Below are 17,215 nucleotides of genomic sequence, written 5' to 3'. Positions count from 1 at the left end.
AAGTGAAAACTTGTGAAACTCCTGTATATTTTAGAATAATATATTCGCAGAATGTTTTTTAAAAAGGAGAAAAAGAAATTTTTACATACATATTACAGGTATAGAAGAAGTTACTACTTGGGACTTCACTAAGGAAACACATTAATCTCTTTTCTATCTTATTTCCACCTGTAGAGTTTTCAGATTGCTTTCCCCGCAAGTCTGCGGGCAGCAAATAAACCCACCCATGCCGAAGCAGCAGCTGAAACTCCTAAATGGTTTGGTCAGTAACAGTCAGGAGCCAAGCATGCTTTGTGCCAGGAGAGCCTGCGTGGCTAACAAAGCAATTAGTAGCCCTTCCCTGATGCAGAGTGTCATCGTCATGCTTTATCCAATTACTCAGAATATATCAGAAGCAAAGTGCCAGTGTTATTTTACAAAGAATTAGAATCCTAAACTGCAAGTTACAAGGCTGTTCTCTGGTTTACTCTCTCCCATGTGGAGGGTTGGCTGAGGCCATGGAAGTGAATGTGGTCTGCTTGCCTGGTTTCAAACGTAGCTTCAGACAAAAATAAAGATACTCATTTGTGGACAACATGAATGTTTATACCTTTCAGTGACTCATCTTTGCCATCCTTCCAAAAGCTCACTACATTTAAGAAATGTTAGCTACATTGTCATAGTTATATAAAAGGTAACTAAGATTAAGAGATCAGGTGTTGGGTTGGTGTGGGGAGGAATGATGCCTATGTACGGACAGTCACATTGTTAAGTGGAAGAATTAAAAAGGGGAACTATAACTTTCAAGTCTTATCCAAACAGAGGTTTCTGCTGACCTCAATAGAACTCTTATTTTACTAGCAATGCAGTTGAGCACATATATTAACACTAGAAGGGTTATACTGTATTTTACTCAATTGAAAGGAAAAAGGAGAGGGCACTGCTTTGTGTCCATTAACAATGCGATATCAAAATTGGAACGTTTGTTTTTTAGGATGAAATCTAATAAATAATTGAGAACCACTGTGATGCCTGACACTTTACTACCAAATACTCACATCTAACAGTTTTTAGATTGTCTAACAGAAGATAAACATATACCCAAAAATAGACCTGAATTCACCTAGATTTGAGATACAAATTCATCTTCTCTTTGCTAATTAAAGGGAAAGAAAAAGGTATTTCTTACCTGCACATGATTTCGTGTGTGAGCAAGACTCGGCACATTTCTGGGTTCTTGTCTTGGCCTTCATACACTATGGCCTGTAAACAAAGGCATGATTTGAGCTAAGAATGGAACCAAGTAGCAGAGGACAAACTACCACAGTCAAGTTCTTGACCATTCACCACTGCTGCAAGGCCAATTAGCTTTCAGAGCCAAAGGCCTCACTGGGCTGATTGTTTTAAGACAGTTGTTAAGGATCAACCCAAATTGAGTGGAAGGGGATATGTTCCTCTCTGTCCCATCAACCTCCTTATTATAACGCACATCTTTGGATCCTTGTATGAGATGGGCTTCTGTCGTCAAGACAACCACAATTCTCTCTTCAATTCAGAATAAAAATAAATCTAATCAATGGGGAAGGAAAAACCCAGAAGGCTTAGCAGATTGAGATACTAGTGATTTAAAATATAGAAAAACACATGGATTTTATTTTTAAATGATTCGTATTTGTCGCCTCATTTTACTACTTCCAACTCCAACATGTAATATTTTAGAGGTAAGTAGTAGAAAACAAATGAGGGTATGGTTAATGAGTCCATTCACTGTCTTGAGATGATTCATCCATCAGGGGAAATCCTTCCTGCCTACAGGTTGAAAACATGTGCTCTCTGGGGTGTATAACAACCCAAACAGTAATACTCGCCCGCATATGCGGGGGGACAGGCAGGGTTGGGGCAGGGGGAGTTAAGCCATAGTTATCTCCCTCAACTAAGAAGAATTACATCTGACTCTCAAAATTTGGAGTCCCAAACCACCTCACCAGCCAAGATGTTTTTGTCTGTTTTTAGTAATATGTGTACAAACATTTTCCTTAAGGTCACCAGGAAGTTTCCTTGAGACCTCTGCTTACTGGAAGATCTACATGTTAACACCTGGGCCAAAGAAAAGCTCACAGCTATTGATAGAGCAGGGCTCTGCATGGGGATACATTTTAACTAACTTAACAATGTAGCACTGCATAGTACTAATATAACACAGCTTCAAATTGTTAACAAAATTACTTTCACACAGATAACTCAATTTCTTGGTGATGAAACTACTTAAGTTAACCAGAGACTATCCTTTTTTTATGATACACAGAAACTGCAGTAACTAACTTATAGTTGGCTAGAATGTGCTTGTTTATGAACCTGAGACTTTTAGAACTGTAAATGATGGAGGATAGCTTATGACACTATGTGTGCAGACCTGCAGACCTTCAGAGCAGGCTCTGACTTTTTTACCTAACTCCATTACAAAACAAAAATTGCAACAAATTTAAAAATGACAAAAAGTACCTGCATGGGCTTCCCTGGTGGCGCAGTGGTTGAGAGTCCGCCTGCCGATGCAGGGGACACGGGTTGTGCCCTGTTCCGGGAAGATCCCACATGCCGCGGAGCGGCTGCGCCCGTGAGCCATGGCCGCTGAGCCTGCGCATTCGGAGCCTGTGCTCCGTAACGGGAGAGGCCACGGCAGTGAGAGGCCCGCGTACGCAAAAAAAAAAAAAAAAAAAAAGTACCTGCATAAGGAGAAAACATTTTCTACCATTGGCCCATCAAAAGCATTTATATGGTTAGCCTGTTATAACCCTACATTTTTTTTTTCCCCCTTACGCGTGCCTCTCACTGTTGCGGCCTCCCCCGTTGCGGAGCACAGGCTCCGAATGCGCAGGCTCAGCGGCCATGGCTCACGGGCGCAGCCGCTCCGCGGCATGTGGGATCTTCCCGGAACAGGGCACGAACCCGTGTCCCCTGCATCGGCAGGCGGACTCTCAACCACTGCGCCACCAGGGAAGCCCAACCCTATATTTTTTAATGTTTTATTTTGCCATAATTTTAGATGTACAGAAAAGTTGTAAGGATATATAAAGAATTCCAAGATACTCTTTCCCAGATGCCTCAAGTGTTTACATTTTAGTAAATTTGCTTTATTCTTCTTTCTTTCTCTATTTTCTTTTCCTGAACCATTTATTAGTTAACTGCAGACATGCCCTAAATACTTCAGTATGTATTTCCTTAAAACAAGGAATTATCTTACATAACCATAGCACAATTATCTGAATCACAAAATTAACATTGATACAATACAATAATCTAATCTAAACATCTGAGGTTCACCAAATACCCAATAATGTCCTTTATAGCAAACAACAACAACAAAACCAATACCAATCACTGCATTCAGTTGTCATATCTCCTTCAATAAGGAATATTCCTGAGTCTTTGTATTTCATGACATAGACATTTTTGAAGAATATAGGCCAGATATTTTGTAGAACATCCTCAATTTGGGTTTGTCTAATGTTTCCTCAGACTTAGACTAAAGTTATGTAATTCAGGGCCAGAATACCACAGCCATGACGCTGAGTTCTTCTCCCTGTATCACATCACACTGTCAACTCGTTCCACTAATGCCAGTAAACTCTGACCATTTGGTTAAGGGGGTGCCTGCCACCCATCAGAGAGCACAGCCAGATTTGTGTACTGTAAAGTTACTACTCACTTTAAGTAATTCATAACTATCTTCTGGGGAAATCATCTAGATTATGTTAACATCATATTATGACTTAAATTTTCACCCATTAGTTTTAGCATGCACTGATGATGCATTCCTGCAATCTTAAAAGACCTTTTAAATACCCAGGAAGTTGCTTTACTCGAGAAAATGTATTAAGTAAATTGAAAATGTTTTAAAAACCAAAACTTATATCTGCCTGCTTTATTTACTACAATCACTGCTTTAAAAAATCAGAGACACTGTAAATAACTGATTAGATCTCATACATGGTGCTAAAAATTCTATTATGCATTTCTGAGAAATCCTATTATCACTACCATTTTGTGTGTTCTCTTAATACCCCTGAAAACCTGTTTCAACTTTAGTTTTCTGTCATGCTAAACTAATACAAATAACTTGGTGAATAAAATTCATAGGTATTAATGGGGTTTTCCTTCCTGTTTAAAAAAAAAATTGGTTTTGGGAGGAGAAAGGAGTATCAATTACATCAGACCTTCTCATTTTGACTCTTTCTAGATAATACCAATATTATTTTTTACTGAGGCTGCTGGTTCCACTGAAATCAGTGGGCCCATGATGATACTCAATTAAAGATATGCTGCAGTGAAAATATGTTGATGCCCCCCCAAACAGTAGATGACCCATGGTCTCCCAGGTATCCCATGTTTTTGTCTTTGGTGACTGGACATCATTTGTTGAAGGCCCATGGCCTCCGTAATACATGTCTACCAAATGTCAACCTGCCACTTCGCTTCTGGCAGCAGAGTCAAAATGGAGAATCTTCTCTACATCAAGCATAGAAAAATGAAAGCATGAGTCTGGATTTGCTCAGAAATAGTTAAACTCTGGGGACGGAAGGAAGCATGAAGTTTCTTCTGTCCCTTTCCTTGGGGCCTCAGCAGAACAATACTTTTCAGCACATAAACACAGATAAAGAAGTGCTTGCTGCTTCTGTGACTTCTGAAATAAACAAGTGAAAACAAGTGAAACAGAGTCTTCTCCCTCTCCTAAGGAGTAGAACTAAAATTCTGGAAATAGAGTAATCTAGAACCCCAGTGTAATAAAGTTAGCTACACAGTGAAACTCTGTCAAAGGCAGCTCCACCTCCAACCTTGCCTAAGCAGTTTTTGTTACTGAAAAAGCTTGTTAAAACACACACATGCACATACACACACACACACCACACACACACACACCACACTATTATATAAAAGTATGGTCCAAGAAACCGACATTCTGATGAGATCCAACATAGGAAAACAGGATAAATCTATTTTGATGAACGTCTTCAATGTAGAGTGTCAACAATAAAACAGACTTTTTAAAAATGCCTACAAGTTCTCCCTCCAGCTTTCACACATATCAAATCTCTACCATGTACATTTAGTGCACACGTCAAGACTGGTTCACAGTTCAGCAAACCCAGACTTCGAGCCTAAAAGGAAAGGGGTTCTCTAACACCAGCTTAGGGAGAAGTTTCTGCTTCTTTTCCCAATTTAAATATGTGCCTCTGTGCGGTGTGAGTGACGCTCATTGAGGCCGGATCAGTTGGGAGATCACAGAAGCATATAAACAGCACTGACTACTTTAAGTGAAACCATTTTAATAGACAGCTCGTCTAGGACCTAGACAATGGAACACCAAGAAGAAGGCTTATTTTCATCCTCCATAGTAAGTCATGCATCTGCTCACTGGGAGGAAGGTAGTCTGCTGTGAGAGTGACAAAAACAACAGTGGTTTAAAGAAACCAGTGTGTTCATCAGCAGTAAGGATGGGAGGCCTGTTACAGAGATGGGCGGGAGCGGGAGAGAAAGCATATCAAATACATTATTTAAATAAATGATTTGATGGTGAAGCAAGTTGAGGTTTTAACCTAAGAAACAACAAAAACAACAACAAAATACAATAAAATAGAAAACGATGTTTACGTTAATCCTGCCAATGCAAATAAATCCCTTAAGGTGGCAGGAATGCTTGTACAGGAAAAAAAGTAAAAGAATAAACAGCACAAACTTCATCTCAACTTTAAAAACCTGGTGAAACTGATAAACAAGTTGTCAAAACTTGACATATTTGGAGCAGGTTTATTCTTCTGATATACTAACCTCTCTTTTCTTAACGTTCTCCTCTAATGAGCATAATGAAAATATCACAATTATTGTTAATACTCTGTTGACTTTCTGATTGAGGTTTTTTTCAAGAATAGTTTTTTATAATAACAAAAATGAAGGAAAAAATAGGAATTGTTAAACTTTCACATCCTTATACAACAGTGCCAGAAGGTTTGCTGTGAGAGGATGAAATGCCATCAGTTTCAAATGCCCAATTACACATTAACCTATACCAACTTCGAAAAGAAATCAATCAATAGAAAAAAATCTGCCTCTGTTGCCACTGTTTTAGAAAGCATCTTGTGAATTGTGGTTCATCTCCACTTTTCTAAAATATCACTGGGTCTTAAAAGTTAATTGAAACTTACTATGGATAAAGACCACACAGTAAAACAAAAAATAGATGGTGAACTTACACAGGGATCACACTTCAATGGGATGCCAAAAGAAATACAGAGAATTGAGCACAGTTTTCTTTGTTTACTTTTCTAATAATTTTAACTCTTTGTGTTCCATGCAAAAATAAAGTGAGCAAGGAGAATACTTTTGACTTTGGTTCATTAAAATCTGAAAGGTTTTTAGGAACAAAATGTTTTCATTAGGAGTCTTTCTTGGTTTACAAACCAACAATCGGAGACTTGTCATCATTAATTTAGAAAGACAGAAAAAGATAATGAAAGGAAAGAAAGAAAGAAAAAAAGAAAAAAAAGAAAGAAAGAAAGGAAAAAGAAAGAAAAAGAAAGAAAGAAAGGAAGGAAGGAAGGAAGAAAGGGAGGGAAGAAAGGAAGGAAGGAAGGAAGGAAGGAAGACAGATAGGTTACCTATAACTAACAAAAACTCCTAATTTTCCATTTAAATCAAAACAGTAACCTTGAAAATACATAACTCTTTTTTCCAAATACAAAATAAAAGGCTAAACCTAATTTGTCACCTTAAAGAATACATTCATGAATGTACAAAGTATCTCCTTCAACCAGAAGTAAAGTGTCCTATAAATACAGACTGTCAACACGACTTTGGCAGCAAATTACCAAGAATCAAAACTAATAAAAAAAATATGAACACCTACATTATCAACATGCTGTAATATTAATCATTACTTTCGACCACCAAGTTCCACTTCTTGTCATTAAAATGAAAAAAAGTGTTAGCTAATGCGGTTCAAGAAATTTCCAGTATGTGAGGGAGCCTTAGTTAAAAATTAACCTGTGACAAAGAAAACACTACAAAATTGACGTTTCATAAACAATTGTGTCAAACAACAATCCAAAATTAATAGTGAAATAAAATAAAAAATTATTTTGCTTCAATTAGCAGCTTAGCTACTGGTGAACAAATTACAAAGATGTAATTTAAGCTCAGCAGCTAAGCAGGCCTGTTTGCAGAACTGAATTAGGAAAGTTGCAAAGGAATGATATCATATTCAGTATGCTGTTCAGTTACATCACAGCCCTGAATAAAAAGAGAATGTGTACCAAAAGCAGTTAGCTTCAGAATGCATCTTTTGTGTCTCAAAGAAATAAAATCTCTCATATTATTCAAACACCAAGATAAAAACTGAATCATTCTAATAATATCATGCAATATTTCTTTTTCTAGCAGTAATAAAAGATATTTCACTCATACGATAACTACATTTACATCTATATTAGTAGATACAACTGGCTTTGTCAACTCAATGGGGTAATAATAGTAATACTAGTAAAATAATAAAAGCAGCTAATTTATTAAGCACTTAATGTATGCTAGTCACTGTTCTAAGCATTTTCCATGTATGAATTCATTTAATTTTCACAACTGAGCTTCCAGGTAGGTGCTACCATTACATCAATTAGTTTCCAAATGCTTACATATTTTAATAACTAAGACCAAATCATTCTTGCTCAACAACTATATAAACAATTCACCAACATCCAGACCCTCCTTCATTCCTCTCAGCAATATAAGTAAAGACACAAGAACAGACTATCCGTGTAGTCATACAAGTTCGATAAATGCATCACTACTAATACGTTCATTTTTAATGCTGTTCAAACATTCACATGGAAACAGCTCTAGCGTAAATATCCCCGAACAAATGGCTGTATATTATCCAGGAGGGAGCAGTTGGACCGCCAGACTGGGAAAGTACTAGGCCATCTGGCTCCGGCAATCTCTCCAAAACCATCAGCTTTGTTTTCACCCCCAGACTCCAAACAACACATTTTCCACTGTGATGAGTTTACATTTTCCCAAACACAGGTCCTGATCATGCATAAAAATCCCAAACTTCTTCATTCCTCTATGTGCAAGGAAATTCAAATCACCTGCATTTTTGACATGTTACCAAAGAAGAGAGAAAGCTGCTAAAATATGGCTCCTAACTATAAACTTGCCCTGTCATTGCTTGTTTGTTTCCCCAAATACATGAAAGAACCTCTCTGCTGGCCTAGTTGAATTCCTTAGGAACTTATTGATACACTAAAAATGTGTTTATCTACCAATGAAGAACCATGAACAGAAAGGGTTGTTAATCAAATCTACGTAGCTGTGGCAGGACATGATGAAACAATCAATCGGAAAAAGTGCACTTGCATCAATAACTTGAAATACTGGGAATATCAAAACAATATATAAAGATTAGCTGGAAAGAGAACTATGACAGCAGTTCTAATTATTGTACCTTAGACTTCCCACAGTGCTGGGACTTTTTAGGGGTCCCCTCACCATATCACCTACCTTCAAATCCATACACAAAAAGATTATGTGACTATTATTTTTCCCTTTCCAAAAAAGAGCTTTGGTTTGGGGGCAGGGAATGTTTTGTTTTTGATAACTTTATGGAATTTGGTACTCTGTCTTTGAATTATAAAAATGTCCCTTTTTTCAAAGCAAGATGGTAAGAGGGCAGATAAGTTAAAGGTTGTTTTTTTTTTTAAAAAAAAACTATTTAAAGATAACTCACTGAAGCAATCACAGAATGTAATTATATCTCAAATACTACAGGAAAATCTGAACTGAGGCACATTAAAACTCAGACCTCTCCCACTGAGTTCATTTGAGTTTCTGCAGTAGATACCATTTCTGGATGCAACAGCCATCAACTTCTGGATCCTACAGGCCTTTCTGCATGCTCACTAATGGAATACCAAAAACAGCAATGAAAAAAAAAAAACACCCTATTTTTAGTCCAGCTAAACTTGGTTTTGCAAAACCCTTCCCAAAAGCAAGCTTCTTATTTTCTAGCTGGTGGACAAATATTTTAAATATAATTATATCCTTAGTGTTTTATAAGAAAAGCGTAGGGATAAGAGGGCTCAGATCCTTACACATTCACTTCTAATAAAGCTTTCCCTTTCCTGGTAGAGTCAAAAATTAAGAGTCATTACCCCAAATAGTGTAATGAGACACTTTGAAAAGGTGTGAAATACTGTGTCATACCAATACATCTTGGTTGATTGAGTACATTTCTGTTTGATCTCAAAGCTGCTAACTCCACCCAAGATCACGAACATTCTATGAAAATATAAAGTGCACAGCTAGTTTTGAATTTTGCTTGCCAAAGATTCCCTTCAAGTCTTAACCCCAACTTCTGAGTCAAAGATATGACATCACATACATAAAGCTGCATCTCTGATATGAAAAATGTTACGATAAATAAGCAGCTAAGAGAAGACACTTGAACTCTGCTTAGATACTCCCACTGAAACTTCTGATGTTATTAAAACTCATCACATCACTGTAATTATTCCATTCAGCACTCTAAATATCAAAATCCTGAGTCTATCTACCTGGAATAATTTCACAGGGGAAAAAGAAGTAAGCGTTTAATTGGTCACCTTATGTCAAGACTTACTTCTGATTGAAGGGGTCACTGCACACTTAACTAAAATAAAAAATTTAAGAAACTTAAAAATCAGACTTGGCATTTAATTATCACAGAATAATTTCAAGCTAGATGAGAATCCACTGTTTTACTCATCAAAGCTAAAACGTAATAATTATGTCACAGCTAAGGAAAGTCATGCTCTTCGCGCTGATCTGCTTTTTGAAGACTATTGTATTAGCTGTGTACACAAGAAGCTAACCTACTTCCCAAACTCTTACAGCACATAATCAAGGAAAAAGCAACCGGATAACGGGCAGGGATTGCCTTTCAAAGTAAAAGCTACAGAGAAGGCATTAGACAACTATTATGAAAGCAAACAGGTATGCCTGGAAAAATCTTTTTTCTTGATATTTTTAGACTAAATTCAGATAATTACTAAGCCTTTTTTTCAGGTCGCTCCCCACCAAAATATACAATTGCCTACATTTATAATTTTAACTTTCAGTGAGATGTCACAGTATGGCAAGTAACTCTCTTATACCTGCTATTACTACACTATATCTTATTCTGGTCCCACTCCCACCCCCACCACCGATAGAATTTATGACACCAAGCAGTCAAAGAATGCCTTAGCCAAAGTTTTTCTTAAGCTCTATGACCTTGTTAGTAAAATGATATTAGATGTATTGCTTTATAAAAATCAAGATTATTCTTCCAACTTAGAAGAGTGTGTAAAGTCAGTTCATCTCATAATGGGAAGATCAATTCTTGTGGCACTTTTGATTTAAGGGGCCTAAAATCAAACATGTCCTAATTTTGTGCGCCTTACAACTGTTCACTTCATAGAGTTGCCGATAATTTAATTTAATATTTAAGTGGCCAATGTTTCACAGGCAGACAGGCCTTACATACTGGTTTGTGGGGAGTTTTTATTCTTTAAAAAATAAACTCTAATAAGTACATAAAGAATATGTATTAGAAATCATACTTTCCCTCTCCCCCTCCCATCTTTTCTTTCCTCTGATGGGAATGGCAGGAAAAGATACCCAGGGTATCAAAGACAATTTTTTAACAACAAAATTCCACTTAAGACATTTTTGTTTTGATATCATTTTTTTAAAAAGTTACTGAAATAAGGCTTTTGCATTTTTTGCTTGGCAGGAAAAAAATTTAACAAAATACAGAGAGTCCAAATCAAAGGGAATTATCCTATGTAATGATCAGAACCAGTATAGTAATAATAATAAAAAACAATAATAATACCAAGAGTAAAAGCATAAATGTGCGTTTACTCTGAACTATCAACTAAGAAATAAAACAGATCTTTAAGAAAGTCAAATATTTTAGGCTAATAACTTGAAATAGATTTCAAGAGATATGTATTTATCATTTTAAAAAATACATGTCATACCCTCATGCTTTTTACTTGGTTCACAATGAAATAAAGGTAAAAATTACAATTAGCTGTTATTAAATTGGTTCTTGCTGAGCAGATTTTAAAACTCCCAACAGCTTATTAACGTGCATTTTGTACAACATATTTAAGCCATGGGTATCTAAAAACATTTTTTAAGTATGCATGTATTCTCTAATTTGAAACCTTCCAAGCCAGTATCTATGAAAACTACATCCCTTATTTTAAAGGGAATATTTTTAAATCGCAATCAAGCAAACCAGTTTTAACCCTCTCACTAAACTGGTGGTCAGTACACAATGGGTAACTTTTCTCTTTGTTCTGATTTCTTTCTCCCACCCAATAAAACTGTCTCCTTTTTTGTCACAAAATCCTCCAACTACCTAACCAGATATTTAATTCTTAAACTTTTTCTTAAAATTAAAAAGAAAAAATGTTCCTGCCCCTCGTAAAAACGTCAGACCTCTTTTCTGACTCGGCTCATAATTGTATCTTTTGAACCATAACTCAACCTTAATGTATACTGCTTGGCACCCGCGTGTTGGGAGCTAAAGAAAACGCCGTCTATGTACCTTTAAGACCACAAGCTCACTCATGCTGCCTGGCTTCTTGCCAAACTTGGAGGCAAAAGCCAGGAGGATTTTTGCAAAATATCTTCTAACAATTGTCGCTCCGTCTTCCAACACTACCACCACCACCATCTCTTTTTTAAAAAATGTGTAGAGTGGGTCAAGTGCGCTCTCAGACCACCTCACCGTTTCTGGGGAAGCTGCCTTTGCCCCTCACCCGCTTCCTCTACCTCTGCCTCCCGGGGGAGGCCCTGATGGTTTGGGTTTCACAAGTTCAGCCCGATCTGCACAAGGGTCTCTGCGCACCTTTGCGCCCCCTGGGGCTCCCCGGCCGGGTCAAAGGAAGTTCAGCCCATATTCTCCCCACGCAGCACTCCGCGTAGTCTTAAATCACAAGGTCTGAATTTCCCTTATAAAGAAGGAGCCGTCGAGCCATCTCCTCCACGCGGCGAGTCAACGTGCTTTTGGGCATTTGGAAGGCTGCGCTGAGAGCGCGGTCCGCCCTGGCATTGAGAGTTCGAGTCCCAGCCCTCCCGCTAAGGAGTAGCCAGCTTCTAGACTCTCCCAAATTTCGCGGCCGTAGAGTCACCCCCGCGGCGCGAATTTAAGAAACTTACTTGTTTTGTCATGGAGTCAATGAGGCGAACGTAGAAATCCTGCTCCGTCCTTATTCCTGGGGGAGGGGCGGGGGACAGGGGAACGAAGGAGAATTAAGTGAGAGAGGATCTGCAGGAAACAAAGAATGGGGCTCCAAGGCTGATGGAACTCCGACTGTCCCGGAGAAGCAGCCAGGACCCCCTTCCCCAGTTCCCGGAGAAGGGCCTCTGGCCCAGCCTGAGCGCATTTGGAAGGCGGCCCCACCCTCAAGCACAGCAGCTGGGAATAAGGCGGACCCCCACCTGGGTTCTCTCCCTTCCCACGGCTGGAGTCCCTCTGCGTGCTCTCCGGGAGCCACCAAGGCCCTGACCGCTGTAGCCCCCTGAACTCAAGGGACTTGGGCATGAAGTCTACGCTAAGCGGAGGAACCCGGCCTTAGGAAGGGGAAGAAGAAAGAAAGCAGCCCAGCGGGGGCCAAGGCGCCACACCTGGACCCAGGTACGCGTCCGCTAATGCCGCCGCCCTCGAGCTACTCAGGGCCTCCTCAGGTGAAACCTCTTCAGGAGAAACTTAGGAGAGGCCGTTTTACCCCGAGGATGGCGGACGACTGAGCTTTGCTCAGGGTTCTCGTCCACCTGAAGCTCCCCGCGCCCCCTACCCTCACCCGGAGCCCCGGGGTGCCGGCGCAGACCCGACGGGAACCTCACCATTGCTGTAGAGGAGCTGGAGCCGGTAGTGAATCCCGTTATTGGTCTTTTCGCTGTTGGCTTCCTGGGTTGCAGCAGGACGCAAAGACACAAGAGACGCAGGAGAGAGGTCGGCGTGAGCTAGTGGACAGACTTCGAGGCAACTTTCCCCAAGCAGGGACCCCTGGCCTGGGAGCCGGACAGGCCCGGGAGCAGCAGAAATTGTGGCCAGCTGTGATCCCTCTGCCGCCCTCCCGACCCTTACTGCTCCCTCTAAGTTTCTAAAAAATTCCGTGGGGCTCGCACGGGAGATCCCGTTCCTAGGGCCTGGGGGCTCGAGCTTGGGCCAGCAGAGGCAGGAGCCACGCGTGGTCGCGCGGTCGAGGGCGGGCTCATCCCCAGCGCCCTTGACTCTGGAGTGCGAAGACGGGCTCGCCTCTCTCCATCTTTGGGGACTCAGCACGAGCTTTTTTGGAGCAGAACCTCAGGAACTAGGAGTCCGGGTTCGCCCAGAACGGGAAGTGGCTTGGGGGACCCCGCGCGGGAGTGTGTTATGGATGCTTTGCACTCGCGAGGAGCTCGCCTCCCGAAGCGCCTGAGCCTGCTCCCCAGCTGGGGGCGAGGGGCAGCGGCGCTGCGCCCACTTACTTTTTCCTTCTCCACGAACCCCACAAAGGCTGTCCTCTCGATCTCCACAGGCTGGCCCTGTCTGTCGTAGAGGGCCAGGACGAAGTGGAAGAAGTTGGATTTCCGCAGATTGGAAGGCGGCTGCTTCTCAAAGTGAGCCCGGGCCAGACCCACCCCGCTGCGGCCAAAGACGCAGAGTTAGACGGCTAAGCGGGACAACAACCGCGACCCCTTGTCACCTCTTACACACGCGCGAACCCTCAAACACCTTCTCTGCCCCCCAAAACGCCCTGTGGGCTCCCTACACGCCCCCTCAGGCGCCCCGGGCCCACCCGGCGACGGGACATGCGTGCTCTCGCCTGCCCAGTCCTCCCCGCCGAGGACCTGCGCGCCCCCCGAACTTGACGAAGAGGTGTGAAAGTTTTGTTTGGGTTTTGCGCAAGAGATAAAACGCTGTACGCGTTTACTCCGACCAGACGCGCGCTGCGTGGGGAGGAAGAAAAGTAGCGGTGCATGAGGTGAAGCGCGATCGTGGAATAAAGCCGGTCGTTTACAACTTAAAGGGAGGGTGGGCATGGGAGTTGGTTCTCGCCACTCCCTCGAATCTCCCGTGGGCAGGTGAGAATGGATGGGGAACATGCTCTGCTCCTCGCTGCAGCAGCCATCCTCCGGGAAACCTCATGTGCCGCCCCCTCCCCGCCCCCGGCCAGCCGCGGGTGCCCGGCCTCGGGAAGCTGTCTGTCCCCACCCCCACAAATAAAGCATGTGGAGAGAAAGGATCTGTGGGTGGAACTCAGAGCAGTCAGGAGTGGTCGCTGTGGGAAAGGGAATTGGGTGTTTTTTTAAAAAGACCTGTCCTGACAAAGTTTCGCTGTTCCGCAGAAATCCTCACACCCTTTCCAGAAATCCTATGGATAAGGGCTGAGGGTTGAGCGCGCCCTCCCGGGGGCTGGAGCCTGGGGCGCCAGGGGCGCAGGGCGGCCACTGACAGCCCGACCTGCCCGACACAAGGGCGCGCGCACACACACACACACACGCACGCGCCACACACACACACACACACACACTTTCGCTTCTAGCCCAGTTACCCAACTCACTCTTACTGCCAACCACCCCCATCCTTATTATCATCGGGGATGGGAACAGTGTTGTGGACACTTGTCCCCAGCCCGGAGAAGATGAGGATGATTAGTCATCTTCATTCTTCCCCTTCCGCCCTCTCTGGGCCGGAGAGAGCATGGAGCCACAGATCTCCCATTCCCCCAAGCCCAGCTGGTGGCCTAAAAAAAGGGGGGGGACCATTTCTCACTTGGGACCAGGAGTCCCCAGAATGGGTACTGAGGGTGCCCAGGAAAGTTCCCCCGGGTCAATCTCCAAAAGCAGTGCCTCTAGGCCATACAGCCTAGCATGCAGGAGCTGAGAGTGGCAGAGGGGCTAGAAGAGGCCATGGTCATAGATGGCGGGGAAGACTTTTAAGAGACATCAGAATTAAAGTTAGGAGTTGCTGTTCTTCGGGTGGACCAAGAAAAACTGAAAGCTAAAGGGAGAGGGAGGGAGAACCAGAGAGGAGAAATAAGAGATGATTCTAGGGGGAAATTGAAAGAGAAAAGGGGAGAGAAATGGAGTTAAGAGAAGGAAAAAGAGGAAAGGGGAAGAAAGAGTGAAGAAAGAAGAGGGAGGAAAGAGGAAGAAAGTGAAGAAAGAAAAGGAAGGAAAGAAGGAAGAGGGAAGGAAAAGAAAGGGGGAAAGAAAGGAAGTAAAGAAAGGAGGAAGAAAGGAACGAAGAAAGGAAGGAAAAGGAGTAAGGAAGAAAAAGAGGAAGAAAGGGAGGAAAGGAAGGAGAAGGAAAGTTTTTTAAAGGGGGGAAAGAAAAGAAAGAAAAAGGAGGAAGGAAAGGAAGAACGAAGGAGAGAAAAGGAGGAAGGAAAGAAATAGAGAAGAAAAGGCAAAGAAAAGAAAGAAAAAGAAAGGAAAGAAGAAAATAGGAAAGGAAAAGGAAGGAAAGAAAAAAAAGACAGGCGGCCTGAAAAGAAAGAGCAATCACAGAAAAACACAGATATCCAACATCATACTGGTGAGACGCCTCTTCAGGCTTAAAACAAAATGAAAACAGTCACAGACCAGGCAGGGAAAAGTGCCGGTAAAGCGCGGGCTCCTCGCAGGCAGCTCCTGGCTCTGCGGCCGCAGGCAACCAAGACAGAGCGGCCGGGGAGAGCGGAGCCCCGGAGACGAGCAGAGCCGAGCGGCAGACGCAAGAGCGCGGCCCGGCCCCGCGGCGGCGGCTTCCGCTACCACCTCCCGGCTCTGCTGCTCGCGGCTTGCCTCCCCGGCCGCGGTCCCCGAGCGGTACTCACCTCTGCGCCGCCGTGTTGGCGTCCAGCACCCCGGCGCCCTGCATCCACGTCCGCACCGCGTTCATGCCGCTGCCCAGCGGCTCTTCCTTCATGCTGCTTCCACTCCGTTGGATGCTTTCCTGAATCCCAAACATGAAAACAACCTTTTCTTGTGGAAAATCTCCTCCCCCTTGAAAATTTGAAAAAAAAAAAAAAAAAAAAAAGGAAAGAAAAAAGCCAGCCAGAGATTTTTTTTTTTTTGAGTTGTTGAACTCGCGCTAGAAGATCAAGACGGGCTGGAAAGCAAATTTTTTAAAAATGTAAACCTTCGCTCAAAACTGAGCGATAACCCGAAGGGAAAAAAAAAAAGAGAGAAAAAAGGAAGGGAAAATCCAACAAAAAGACCAAAATTAAAAAAATAGAGATGTATGCTTGGCTGTTGGGGGTTGTTTGGTTGGTTAATTTTTGGTTTGGGTGCTTTTTTTTCTTTTTTTTTTTCTTTCTTTTTTTTTTTTTTTTTTTTTTTGTAATGATCACAGGCCGGTGGAGGACAGGAGGGGCTGGAGTTTCCTTTTGTAGAGGTACCGTTCACTTGAAGAAGCAGGAAGAAAAAAAAAAACCCTGATGGCAATTTAAGAAACAATAGACTCAACTCGCGCTGCCGGCTTTGCTACTTCAAGTGTCATTTTCCACAACCAGGCAAGTTTTTCCTCTCTCTCTCTCTCTCTCTCTCTCTTTTTTCCTCCTTCTCTCCCAACCAAAGATGTTTCTTTCCTTTCAGTGCGTATAGATGAGGAGGACGCTGGTTGCCATAGACAGATACACCAGAGAGGGAGAGTGGGGTGGGGGGAAGGGGGAGGGGGGTAGGGAAAGACAGAGAGGAGAGGAGAGGAGAGGAGAGGGAGAAAGAGAGAGAGGTGGACCCTGCTGAATGGAGATTCTGTTTTCTCCTTGCTAAAATAGAAGTGATTTGCAGGCTTTCCCTATGGAATCCAGTTTGACTCTCCCCAGAGCTAAACACAAGCACACTAACCCCAAAGGGAGGAGGCGGGGCCCGCGCGGCAATGACCCGCCCCTTCATTTGCATAACGTCATCCTTCCGCCTCGCCTCAGCCAATCGCGGCGCAGGAGCCTACTGGCTCTCAGCACAGGGCCACGCTCCCTCATTAACATCCCTCTCCGGGTGGCGCAGGGGAGCCGGCCAAAGTTCCTCGCAAAGTGGCGCGCGAAGGATCGCTTAGTACCCGTGCCCGAGCTGGAGAGGAGCGGGGCTGAGCTGGGCAGAGCCGGGCAGGAGAAGGGAGACAGAAGGAAGGGGAGGAGGATATTCTTCTCAGGGATTTGAGCTGGGGTCTGCATCCCGGCCATTG

The 17,215-nt window shown here is 42.8% G+C and overlaps 1 protein-coding gene across 11 annotated transcripts in view; it reads right to left on the bottom strand.

Annotated features, from left to right (window-relative positions):
• EBF1 (EBF transcription factor 1) overlaps positions 1-16,800 on the bottom strand; it is a gene marked incomplete at its 3' end in the record, with an annotated part of 392,977 nt that extends 376,177 nt beyond the window's left edge. For all 11 annotated transcript variants that reach the window (XM_082836741.1, XM_082836739.1, XM_082836746.1 and 8 more), the window contains exons 1-5: positions 15,867-16,800; positions 13,534-13,690; positions 12,907-12,970; positions 12,220-12,275; positions 1,169-1,242 (exon numbers count right to left, since the gene is read on the bottom strand). In XM_082836741.1, the coding sequence (XP_082692867.1) occupies positions 1,169-1,242; positions 12,220-12,275; positions 12,907-12,970; positions 13,534-13,690; positions 15,867-16,000 (485 nt within the window). In that variant the 5' untranslated portion in view covers positions 16,001-16,800. The remainder of the gene's footprint in view (positions 1-1,168; positions 1,243-12,219; positions 12,276-12,906; positions 12,971-13,533; positions 13,691-15,866) is intronic.
• Between the last annotated feature and the right edge of the window lie 415 nt (positions 16,801-17,215).

Source organism: Leucopleurus acutus (genome assembly GCF_964270905.1).
Source record: "Leucopleurus acutus genome assembly, chromosome: 3".
In the NCBI taxonomy this organism is placed as follows: domain Eukaryota; kingdom Metazoa; phylum Chordata; class Mammalia; order Artiodactyla; family Delphinidae; genus Leucopleurus; species Leucopleurus acutus.
Note: the sequence above shows the minus strand (reverse complement) of the source record. Positions and strands in the feature narration are given on the sequence as shown.